The 12,708-nt window shown below is 41.4% G+C and overlaps 1 protein-coding gene across 1 annotated transcript in view; it reads right to left on the bottom strand.

Annotated features, from left to right (window-relative positions):
• Window positions 1–753: 753 nt before the first annotated feature.
• LOC127000971 (uncharacterized) overlaps window positions 754–12,708 on the bottom strand; it is a 183,443-nt gene continuing 171,488 nt past the window's right edge. The window contains exons 11-12 of the mRNA XM_050865146.1: window positions 1,534–1,726; window positions 754–1,397 (exon numbers count right to left, since the gene is read on the bottom strand). Coding sequence (XP_050721103.1) covers window positions 760–1,397; window positions 1,534–1,726 — 831 coding nt within the window. The 3' untranslated portion in view covers window positions 754–759. The remainder of the gene's footprint in view (window positions 1,398–1,533; window positions 1,727–12,708) is intronic.

Below are 12,708 nucleotides of genomic sequence, written 5' to 3'. Positions count from 1 at the left end.
TTTTTCATCATATCCTTGTCCATGTTGTGGAATGCTATTCCTATATTTCTTACCATGTTATACGTATCACCGAATATCTGTGTGTGTGTGTGTGTGTGTGTGTGTGTGTGTGTGTGTGTTAGATGTAGTTATGAATGAGAAAGGAATAACTAATAGGTGACTTTGTAAGCCAAATTTTGATAGAGGGCAACCCTTTCTGGATTCCCAGCCTGAAAGAGATGTGAGGAAAAGTATGACATTTCATTCCAATAATTCAAATGATTTTGCATGAAATTTTAGCAAAAGAAGACAGTAATGCTCAGCTTTTTTTATTTCTTGTTAAACAAATGAGCTTTATAAGGAAGTATATATAAATATTTTTTTTAAAGCAAACATGTCTCCACTTATTCCATACAAAAGATACTGAAATGCATTCTATCCTCACTATATCAGTAAAGGAAAGGAAGGAAGGATTATAATAAAGTTCTCCCTGAAAATGTCAAAATAACTGAATACATTCAGCATGCTTAAAAAATGATGAATACGCATACAGTCAGACAACTTTGTGACTCCCTAACCCTGTGTTCACTATCAAATCATGATATCTTCCATTGTAAGAATGTATTAGAAGTGTACTAATTAACTACATTATATGCAAGAAACACTCTGTAATAAAACTTATGACTGTAAATCTGAAAAAAATCTTTGAATACAAAAAATTAACACTCCTTCAGAACTCTGTTCCTTAGGGGGAAAAAAAAAAAAAAAAAAAAAACACACCTATGCTTTCTCTGTTGGTGTGCTGGGAGGGGGCACTTCCTTGGCCTCCCTTTCAGCACTCAGCAGGCTGGGAGGATTACTTCTGGGAGCCTCACTTTCCGTGGTTTCATTTCCTGATTCCTCCTCGGTGGTTGGCTGGAACATGCTTTCTGACTCACTGCACACCTCCATCTCTGAGGGCTGGTCAGAGGTCTCCTCCTCACCCTCAGCAATACACTTGTCACTGAACACTTCCTTGAGGTGGTACTTCAGCGGCATGCTGCACCCCTGGCTGTTGGAGTGGATGATGGGACTGTTCATACAGACCATGGACTCCACTAGAGGGCGCTTGTTCGGGTCTTGAGCCATGATCGTCTTGAGCAGGGCCATGTTGCAGTGGAACTTCATGGTTGCAGTCCTGTAGCTGCCAACTCCTATGCATGCCATCCACAGGACCAGCAAGCCAAATTTGAACACATCACCTGGTTTGCCCAAGTCTTCTTTGGCTGTCTTAACACTCCCAAATGGCCAGTCTTTCCCGATTGTACACTCGTGCAGGTCATCAAGGGTTCTCAGTTCTGCATGGCCATTAATCACAAGCACATTTTCTGGGTGTAGATGTTTGTAGGCTATCCCCCTCATATGGTAGCAGTACAAGCCTGCAAAAATACACTCTCATTATACAGTTCCATATGAATCACTGCATAATCACAGTGCTTCATATAAAGAATACTTATATGGAAAAAATATCATAACACAGTTAACAAGTATGAAATGAATGCTCAGTTTGCTCACCCTTTAGAATGTCCTTGGCCAGAGTGTCCAGAGCAAGAGAATTGATGTTTCTGCTGTTGATGATGAAATGATGCAGTGTCTGGGCTCTTTCTCGTGTTTGCATGAACCCACTGCCAGAAGTCTCCAGTTTCTCAATGGCAGCCATCAGCTTTGTGGCCACAGCTGGCACAATCATTTGGGCCAGGCCTTGCCCCTGAATTGAAAGAGTAGTAATTTTCAAATGCAATGTCCTATTTCATTGTGAAGTATAATAACTGATCATAAATATTACTATGCAGTCATTGTTTTTACCTTTAAAGGCATGCATTACTAGTGTATGAAGTAGCTGCCTATTCTTGCTTCCGAATTTAAAAAATTTCATGTATGTACGTAATTTAAAATTAAACTTCAAAGATTTACAAGTACAGGTTGAGAATCCCTTATCCAAAATTCCTGGGAGCGAGAGTGTTGTGGATTTCGGATATTTTTGGATTTCAGAGTATTTTCATTTGAGTCTAATTAAAATGAAAACTGAAACAGGATTATTCACGAGAGGGTAGCCTACTAATTTTGGGATGCCGACTGCTTATTTCTGGATAAAATATGATGCTGTTTATAATGGATAGTATTTTTCTCCGGAAATCACTAAATGATTGACTTTTCAATTACCTGTTCTGCACCCGCTGCCGCCCGCCACCACTGTCGCAAAATAGCTCGCAGAGAGGTTCAACTTGCTTACTAGCTGTTCTATATTTTACTCGCCACTCACAAATATCACAAGTTAAGAAACTAGGACAAAAGCAGGCAAATTGATGTTTTTCCTGCTGTGTATTCGCCCAGTGTGCATGCGTATTGAACAGCAGAGCGACTTATTTCTGTGAGGAGGTATTTCTCGCAACACCGAAATGCATATTATGGACTGCTGCTGCCATGTCCCGTCCTGTGCTGCTTTACATATTTCCGCTGCTCCACAAAGTGTGCCGAATAAATTTAAACAAACCAAACCTGACTTCGTACACCACTTCTTTCCATATTTGGCTGTCTGAATGGTTAAGCAGATAAAATTCATTCTTTTAAAACTGTAGTGGGTGCATTTTTCAGTGAACCACAAAATCAGTCCATAAAATTGTTTGTCAAGGGGCATCCTGAAATACGTGTAAAATACACGTCGTAACGTCCCTCCCCCCCTACCTCCTGCCTTCGCCAGCATCGGGCAGTGGCTGTCAGTCATGGCAGGCTAGAGAAATTTTAGGGGTGCCACCCATTCCTTAAATTATGGATTCGTTCTGTATTGGAGAATGGGATGTTGCGCTCCTTATCTTTTTAATAAACCCGTATTCTCCTAGCGTTGCCATATGGCAACATGTTAACTGAAATACTCAAATGCTCTTGGTATCTGAGCTAAGTGTTGCCGCCAACTTTTGTGCAGTATGATATGTTGTTCTCTACCCTACAGATACGCCGAGCCTAGTAAATGTTGATTAGTTTCGTGCAGTACTTCATATTGACACCATATATGTTTTCTTCTTATCCAAAATGGCAAGCATGAAAATGTATGTCTGTGATACCGATGCTGTTGAATATATTATTTTTTCTTGTGGTATTTTAAAGAATAATTATCTGGGCCGGTATTAACCCCTTCCCGGCGGAGGATCTATATATAGACGTTTCAAAATTGGGACTTTTTGTCGGCGCGTCTATATATAGACGTTTGCTCTCATTTGCCCACACTAGATTGTAGCATGGTCTATATATAAACGATTCCTTACTACTAACAAAATTAACAAAATAAATCATTATTTGGCATCTCAAACCCCGACACTTACCGACATTGCCTCTCAAGGACAGTCACCGCTGGGAATTTATGCATTTTTTTCCTATTTTATTTTATTATTAGTCTATCATGTCAAGGAGAAGAGACCTCTTAAGCCGGAAGAAATTACTTCTTTGGTAGCTGAGGATATAGATGCTGATTTTTTGGATGATTTTGATGATTCTGACTCATCTACTGTCAGTGAGTACACTGATACAGAATCTAAACCTTCATATAAATATATCAATAAACATATAACCAATCAATCTTAAATAACATCTATATATAGATTCAAATGTTTGTTCAGTTTTGCGGCAGAGTCTATATACTATAGACATCAATCTGGAATGCCCACTTGCGGGGAATCTATATATACACGTATGGATGAAAGTCGACAGCGTCTAAAAAGAAACAATTTTGGGGGGGGTTGTACAGACATCTGCCCTGCCGCCGGGAAGGGGTTATTAAAGGGTCCTAGGAGTGATCGAAATTCAACTTTCAAAGGTAGTTTCCTCCTAACTTTGCTGCTAACTTCGGGAAGTCGCGAGTTTACTGTTAGAACTCGCGACTTTACTGCTAGCAGTTGCCGAAAATGTAAAACTCCTCGTGGAGGACTTTTAACACCTTAACCTTAAATTACTATCGTTGTCAGACTAACGTGGTTACTATCGATGTCTGGAATTCCAGACAAACTTTGCGGGCTTGAAAACACATATAGGAATGGTACAGAGTTTAATTACAAAATTTTTACTTAAACTAAAATACATTCTTAATTCTATGACCTATAAACTTAACATATTACCCAAATATAACATTACGAAAAAAGAAAAAAAATGTGTGAAACATGAAAAAAACGCTACCTTTCCCTAATGAAAGCACCACTGTCAGGCAGTGTTGGCTGATTGTCTTGAGTTGTGCCACACGTGGAGTTCACACGCCCCCGAAATGTTCCAGCCTCGGAAGCCCTATTGCCTGCATTATACTTGATATGTTATAATTTCTATCGTATCCAGAATTCCGGACAATTGGGAACAGTTCAGGAATTAAGCACGGGAAAAACACAAACGTACCTCACACACCGAGAGCAGAATGCTAACTGAAATGTCATGGCCGTACAGCACCATACATCTAACAGATTTCCTTTTGCGACGCAAATTAACCCCCCATGCCGGGATTCAGGACAGCAATAGTAATCTAGGGTTAAAAGCTAAATTTTCGGATCTCATTCAATATGATAACGATGATTGCAGTTGAGTGACGGTCCATGCGCACTAATTATCATGTCAGACGTGTTGTGCCAATAAAATTACTGACTCCGAGCTGGTGAAAAGAGTTACACAAGACATTAACGCTGCGATATAAGAGAGATAAGTGGTGAAGGGATCGCAGGCGTCGATGTCGGAGAGGCAGGCCCCAAGGGGCATGGGCCCTTGGGGCCTGTGAGTGATGCTACAAACACAATTACTATGCAAAGTAAAATGACAACTGGCAAGCTGAGTAACCTCCAGTGAATCAAGCCCAAGACCAAGACGAACACCTGTTCAGGGGCCCGGGGAAGGCGCTCAGCTACACAGCCCGGCCCAGACACATCAACAGGTGTAGTGCGGCGACTATGCCTGATGAACAAGCCTCCCATAACCCACTTAGCCAGTGGGGTACCTCTTTGGCCGACTCAGTAGGGAGTGGCTTTCTCATCACGCTGGTCGCGGGTTCAATCCCAGCCCAGGCAGCCGGCGAATACCCTCTCCTGGTCTTGATTAATTTCTCGTGTGTTTTTTCGATACACGCAGAGGTCGTGTAGAAAAATAGAGGAAAAAGAGGAAAAGAAGCTCTCGGGGCATGACAGTGGTGGCATAGCGGTGGGCATCCTCTCTTGCAATTCTGCTGAGTTTCCCCGAAGGGGTAACAGGTAGGATGGCCCATGCTCTCCGAGGGTAATAGAAAATGGGAAAATTGGAGGTATGTCTGAAAGGAACATTGTGGAGTTATGTCTCAAAGGGACATTGTCAACACACAGAAATTAATCTGCATAGGGGGAAAACCTGTGTAGTGCGGCGACTATGACTGATGAACAAGCCTCCCAAAACCCACTTAGCCAGTGGGGTACCTCTTTGGCTGACTCGGTAGGGAGTGGCTCTCTCGTCACGCTAGTCGTGGATTCAATCCCAGCCCAGGCAGCCTGGAAGCTGCAAAATGCTTAACCTCAGACCTTGCAATCATTTCCAATTGGGGCAGAAGGAACCTTGTGTCCTTCAATGCCTCAAAAACTCAATTTCTCCACCTATCAACTCGACACAATCTTCCAAACACCTATCCCCTATTCTTCGACAACACTCAGCTGTCACCTTCTTCAACACTAAACATCCTCGGTCTATCCTTAACTCAAAATCTCAACTGGAAACTTCATATCTCCTCTCTCGCTAAATCAACTTCCTTGAGGTTGGGCGTTCTGTATCGTCTTCACCAGTTCTTCTCCCCCGCACAGTTGCTATCCATATACAGGGGCCTTGTCCGCCCTCATATGGAGTATGTATCTCACGTGTGGGGGGGCTCCAATCACACAGCTCTTCTGGACAGAGTGGAATCTAAGGCTCTTCATCTCATCAGCTCTCCTCCTACTGATAGTATTCTACCTCTAAAATTCCGTCGCGATGTTGCCTCTCTATCTTCTATCGCTATTTTCACGCAGACTGCTCTTCTGAACTTGCTAACTGCATGCCTCCCCCCCTCCCGCAGCCCCGCTGCACACGACTTTCTACTCATGCTCATCCCTATACTGTCCAAACCCCTTATGCAAGAGTTGGCCAGCATCTTCACTCTTTCATCCCTCACGCTGGCAAACTCTGGAACAATCTTCCTTCATCTGTATTTCCTCCTGCCTATGACTTGAACTCTTTCAAAAGGAGGGTACAGGTAACTCTCGATTTACGCGAGTATTGCGTTCTTGGAGAGGTCGCGTAAATCAAAAACAATGTAAATCAAACAAGAGGTAGGTTTCTATAGAAAAATAAATATTCACTTCATTCCGTGGAGGGAGGGAGGGAGGTGGGGAGAGAGAGAGAGAGAGAGAGAGAGAGAGAGAGAGAGAGAGAGAGAGAGAGAGAGAGAGAGAGAGAGAGAGAGAGAGAGAGAGAGAGAGAGAGAGAGAGAGAGAGAGAGAGAGAGAGAGAGAGAGAGAGAGAGAGAGAGAGAGAGAGAGAGAGAGAGAGAGAGAGAGAGAGAGAGAGAGAGAGAGAGAGAGAGAGAGAGAGAGAGAGAGAGAGAGAGAGAGAGAGAGAGAGAGAGAGAGAGAGAGAGAGAGAGAGAGAGAGAGAGAGAGAGAGAGAGAGAGAGAGAGAGAGAGAGAGAGAGAGAGAGAGAGAGAGAGAGAGAGAGAGAGAGAGAGAGAGAGAGAGAGAGAGAGAGAGAGAGAGAGAGAGAGAGAGAGAGAGAGAGAGAGAGAGAGAGAGAGAGAGAGAGAGAGAGAGAGAGGAGTCATCGACATATTTGTATTTAATTGCAATATGTAAGATGTAAAAATAAAGAAAGAAAAGAGAGAGAGAGAGAGAGAGAGAGAGAGAGAGAGAGAGAGAGAGAGAGAGAGAGAGAGAGAGAGAGAGAGAGAGAGAGAGAGAGAGAGAGAGAGAGAGAGAGAGAGAGAGAGAGAGAGAGAGAGAGAGAGAATATCCATATTACCGAGATATCCACTCAGGCACTCAGTCTCAGCCTCACTCGTGTGAGGAGAAAATGAGGGACACCATGAGCGACTGGCTAGTATTGGTACCGGTACCGAGCAGTCTGGTACTGGTATCGTACCGTATAGCTGGTACCGGTACCTGCCCACCCCTATTCCTGAGTGGCGTGGCAGCATGGGTACTGTATTGTTGTTCAAGTGGTGCGCGGGAATAACTGAGCTCAGCTGTGTGGCCACGGTGCCGTGTGAGTCCAGTTGGGTGAGACATCTGGTGGCCACTCCATAAAATATCGCGTATGAGTGAAAAAACGTGTAAATTAAACATTTATTTGGATTTTGGACCCCGCGTTATTTAAAAAACGCGTAAACCAAACTCGCATAAATTGAAAGTTACCTGTATCAGGACACCTCTCCTCCCAAAATTGACCTCTCTTTCGACCACTTCTTTTGATTCTTTTTATAGGAGCAGCGAGTAGCGGCCTTTTTTTTTATTATTCTTTCCTTTTTTTGTGCCCTTGAGCTGTCTCCTTTGTTTAAAAAAAAAAAAAAAAAAAAAAAAAAAAAAACCTGTTCTTGATTAATTTCTTATGTGTTGTTTTGAAACACGCAGAGGTCGTGTAGGAAAATAAAAGAAAAAGAGGAAAATAAGCTCTCGGGCATGACCAGGGGCGTCATTTGGGGGTCTTGGGGGCAGTTGCCCCCAAGACTCAAGTTGCCCCCCCCAAGCCTCAGTTTGCCCCCCCTACCAGCGAAGCCTCAAGAAGTAACAGCAGCTGGATTTAGTTATATATATATATATATATATATATATATATATATATATATATATATATATATATATATATATATATATATATATATATATATATATATATAGCTTCATCAGCAAAGAGCTGATGAAGCTCTTTGCTCCCCAAACTGTCTCTGCCCCCCCCAAGAAAAATCTGAAATGACGCCCCTGGGCATGACACAGGTACGTTCAGTACATAATATAAATATGTGTTAGTGTAGGTAAGAAAAAATGGTTTAGAGGCACCTCGCCCTCAGCTCCTCCAACTTAAGTTGTCAGGGGAAAGCAAAGACTGCATTTACTGAGTGAGTGAAGCTCACCTACATCACTGACCTAATCTAACCCACCCAACAATGGTAGCCTATCACGGTTAAATTCATAGCTGGGCGTTATCGCGATAAGTTATCGCGATACTTTATCGCTGATAACAAAATCCGATTATCGGCCATCCGCTACTTATTTAAATATATATCGGTATCTTCGTTACTTTTGTAACCAAACTAGCGATAATCGATACTTTTTTTTCCACCTCTCAGAAAAAAAAACGTTGTCTCCCTACTGCGCATGCGTGGCCCAGTGTTGTATGAAAAGACTTCGGGGTATGAAATATCTTCGGTGATGAGATTTCATACTTAGATCATGAAAATTAAAACAATAGGTTATTTTTTTATGATACTCAAAAATCAATATATCATAGAGAAAAATCATTTAACTTTGCCCCCAATAATGATTATTCACTGCCTTAAATTTGATATTCCATATTCGTTTGTGACCATGCCATGATACTGAAGGCACCCGGTGTTGTGTTATTTGGTGTCCCACCGTCAATAGCTGGCGCTTTAGTTTACAAACACTGGTCTCTCGTGAACTGCGCATGATCAGACCATTAAGTGTAGACCTGTACAGTCTCACAATGCTTTTTTAACACATTAAGAGTTGCTGGAAAGCTGAATCAAACACACAGTACCACTATCCTCGCTGTTTCTAGAACGACGTACACTCTGTACATATAAATACAACTCGTACAGATTGTCGTTCTAGAAACAGCGAGGATGGTGGTAGTGGTACTATATGTCTGATTCAGCCTTCCAGCAACTCTTAATTACGGTTTAAAAGCTTTGTGAGACTGTACAGGTCTACGCTTGCTGGTCTGAGCATGCACTGTTCACGAGAGACCAGTGTTTGTAAACAATTTTTGACGGTGGGGACGCCAAATAACACAACACCGGTTCAGGCATTTCTAGTATTACCGTCCATATGTACGTGTCAACGTGTGATTTTCAGGTTTTGTAAGTTTCCTAAAATACAGATAATGAAAATTTGAATTCATCAATGTTGTTCTATCTGAAATATCAATATAGTATCGTTTTTGCCTATCGGACTTATCGCTAGGTAGTATCGGAATTGTGGATTTATATCGGGTATCGGTTATCGCCTATATTTGTGTCTCTAGTTAACGAATATCGGTTATCGCCATTAAGGTTTTTCATTATCAGTTATCGGTTATCAGGAATAAGGTTTTCTGTTATCGTGCCCAGCTATGGTTAAATTAGTAACTCCAGCCACAGCATAACTTGAATTAGGAAACTAACCTGCTGCTGCCTATTCCTTGGAATTCCATATATTTACTGTTGTTATCCAGAGATAAGTAGGAAGCACACTGTGCTATGAAATAAATTGAAATTAATAATCAATGACTCAGAAAAGGACTGCTCAGTTTATTTAAATAATAGCATCTTAGTACCCACTCACCCCACAAATCTTGTGGCTTAACCTAATTTTACAATTACCTGGGACCGCCTAACTGGCGTTTGTATTATATCTAGACTATAAGAAGTATATCACAGATGTTTATGAGCAATGTTGCAAAAATTGTACACCTGTTCATTTCTTGTCACCTACTTAAACAACAGCTCTCCGTTGTTATATATGTCTTATTAACCTTCAAGCCTCATTGAAAACCATAGAAGAGAATGTAAAATCAAAACAAGTGTGAAAATAACCATGTGATTGTGTGGGAACCCTCACAGCCGAGGGCAGCGGAGTAACCCATTCTAATGAAATGTGGAGATACAGGGAGGTCAAGGGGGGTGAAGCCCCTCCATGAGGAGGTTAATGTGTATTGACCTGTCTTTTAGTTACCCTAAGAAGGGCTGGGGGGAATGAAGCCCCCTTATTGGATTTTAGCTGCGGTGAGCAGCAGGTTTCGGCTGCCACTGGACATTGGCGGCTAGTCAGCCGCCTGCGGCTGCTTGGGTTCCCACACATTTCATGGCTATTCTAATATTTAGAGAATAAAATAATACATAACACTAGAAACTGCTTTAGTTTAAGGTAGGTACTTGTGTGTTTTTGTTTTTATATTAGGGTATTCATCTCAATCTCTTCAAGCCGAGGCCAGATGCAGCTATAGCGTATGCCGCAAAATTGCTTCTGAACACTAAAAAATTAAAATGACCTTTGTTGAATTACTTTTTGTTCTTGTGCTTTAGTTGAGGCCTTGAGGGTACTTTGTTAACATTCAACACTTCTTAAGCATTAAGTATAACATCAATAATTAATTTTGATTACTGATTTTCCTACAGAACACAGGATCAACATGATGCTGATGATGGTGGTGGTGATGATGCAGATGCGGCTTATGGAGGTGGGAAAGTCCACAGTGCTGTGCCTCCAGCATTCCCTGTCAAATACGAGGAGGTGAAGGAGAGAGAGAGACAGGAGCACGTCCTGCACAGCTTCGTGAAGGAAGCCGCTAACCAATACCCACCCGGTTACCCTGCATGGGGGAGAATGACTGCGTGGATTCCTCCAACAGAGAAGAAGAGAACATCTGCTCAACGTCAAGCAGGGGAGTAAGCAGGTGCCAGGATTATTACTGTTACTCTAGATTGGCCAAGATAAAGAGAGCCAAACTGACAAATTTTGTGGAGCTAAAGTGACTTTGTTACTAATGTAATGGGGCTAGGTTACAAATTTATTTACAGGTTAATTAATATCATAGATAGGTTACATTAGGTTGGTCAGTTAACCCTTAAAGCGCAGGTGTCGGCAATAGTTGATAGCTGGTGTCTGGGCTCAACCCGCAGGTGTGGACAATAGTCAACAAGGCATTTTTTGACTTAGCGTGACATCAAATTTAATTTGTTTATGGTGAAGTTCGGTAAGCATGTTGTTTTCTTTCAAACAATACCCAGCCATGCTCCCTTGACTAATTATTGGTCTGTGTATGTCTTGTGTTAGCTTTGAGAAGATGTCCGCTAGACATCCCACCTATTCTCACCTTCCAGTAAATTTCATCTCAAGATGGGGGCCCTTTGACCTCAACACCCATCAAGGGCATCAGAAAGGCCTGGAAGTAAATTTTTTAGGGGTGTGTTTCACATAAACTGTATATAAGTTATGCTTTTTATTACTATATCATGGTAGGGAAGTCCACTAGGGGTGGAAAACTGTCCATAATAAAGTGTTTTCAGTGATCCTACTTCAATATTCTGTACTCGCTCTAGCAATGGTTATATAGTCTTCAAATTAACGTCAAAGCCCGCGCTTTAAAGGTTAATTAGTATTTAACTGATAGTCACTATGCCTACTCCTTTCTGGGGGAAAAAAGGGTGTCAATATACTATTTTTTCAACAGTTGTTCATTTACTGCAGAAATATATGATCACTTTACGTAGAAAAATCTCTCGTGAACACGATAGTGTGATCAGAATACAGATAAAGCTCCACATACTAAAAACACAGAGTTATTTGTAGCAACATGTCACTTGCCGCAACCATCACGGCGCGTGCGACACTTGGCGTGTGGAGGCAGAGTGAAGTTAGACACTATATAACTGCTGATTAGAAAGTTTTGTTGCATGTATTGATGATGAGGAAACTGACGATCAATGTATGTAACACGCCATTATCTTCTGAGTAAAATCAGAATGAATAGAGAAAGATATCTACAGGAGCAGGCTACAGTTATTGCTAAATAAACATGTTATTCAAAATACTATTTACATCTATATCCTTACTCTTTTTTATTTTGTATTTCACATTACTCACGTATTTTGCAAGATGATGAATCTGATGATGAAACTGTGACTTTGTTTTTCCTTCTTTATAAATAAATAAGGACACACTAAGCACTCTACCTCTTGAACACCTTTTATGTGTGAAAGTATCACTGCAAATACCCAAAATGGAGCAATGATTTCCTCAAAGTAAGTGTTCTAGAACATGAAAATACATATTTACATGTGATATTCTGATATTCTGTAAAAAGGAAATGTGCCACCACCAGCACACCAACAGAACGGGAGATCAGAAGTTGTTTTATGTGTCTTAACTTCACTCTGCCTCCACACGCTGAGTGTCATGCGCGCTGTGATGGTTGAGGCGAGTGACATGTTGCTATAAATAACTCTGTCTTTACAATATGTGGAGCTTTATCTGTATTCTGATCACACTATCATGTTCATGAGAGATTTTCTTACGTAAGGTGATAATATATTTCTGCAGTAAATGAACAACTGTTGAAAACAGCGAGCATAAGTAAAAACATGTTATAAACATTTTTTAACATCTTCACGGTTCAACTCATCATAATACCATTTTCTTTTTTGTTTTGTCGAGTTTTTACAATACATCTTGATTCTTCAGTCACTGCTGAGTCTGATGGTGTCAACCAAAACTGGCTATCTCGTATATGAGGTGAGCTATGACATATAATAAAGAAACATGTCTCACTCGAGCAAGCAAAATGTGGTCCGACATGAGTGTCTGAGAGAGAGCGGTGCCGCCAAGCAGCTGCAACCTTACCAACCTGCCTAGGTGCCAGGAATCTAGCTTAAGTGAACCTACTATCGTAATCTCTGTCTCTCTCTCTCTCTCTCTCTCTCTCTCTCTCTCTCTCTCTCTCTTGCATTTTCC

Source organism: Eriocheir sinensis, chromosome 19, assembly GCF_024679095.1.
Source record: "Eriocheir sinensis breed Jianghai 21 chromosome 19, ASM2467909v1, whole genome shotgun sequence".
Taxonomy (NCBI): Eukaryota; Metazoa; Arthropoda; class Malacostraca; order Decapoda; family Varunidae; genus Eriocheir; species Eriocheir sinensis.
The sequence above is the reverse complement of the archived record's forward strand: the minus strand, read 5'-3'. Positions and strand labels throughout refer to the sequence as shown.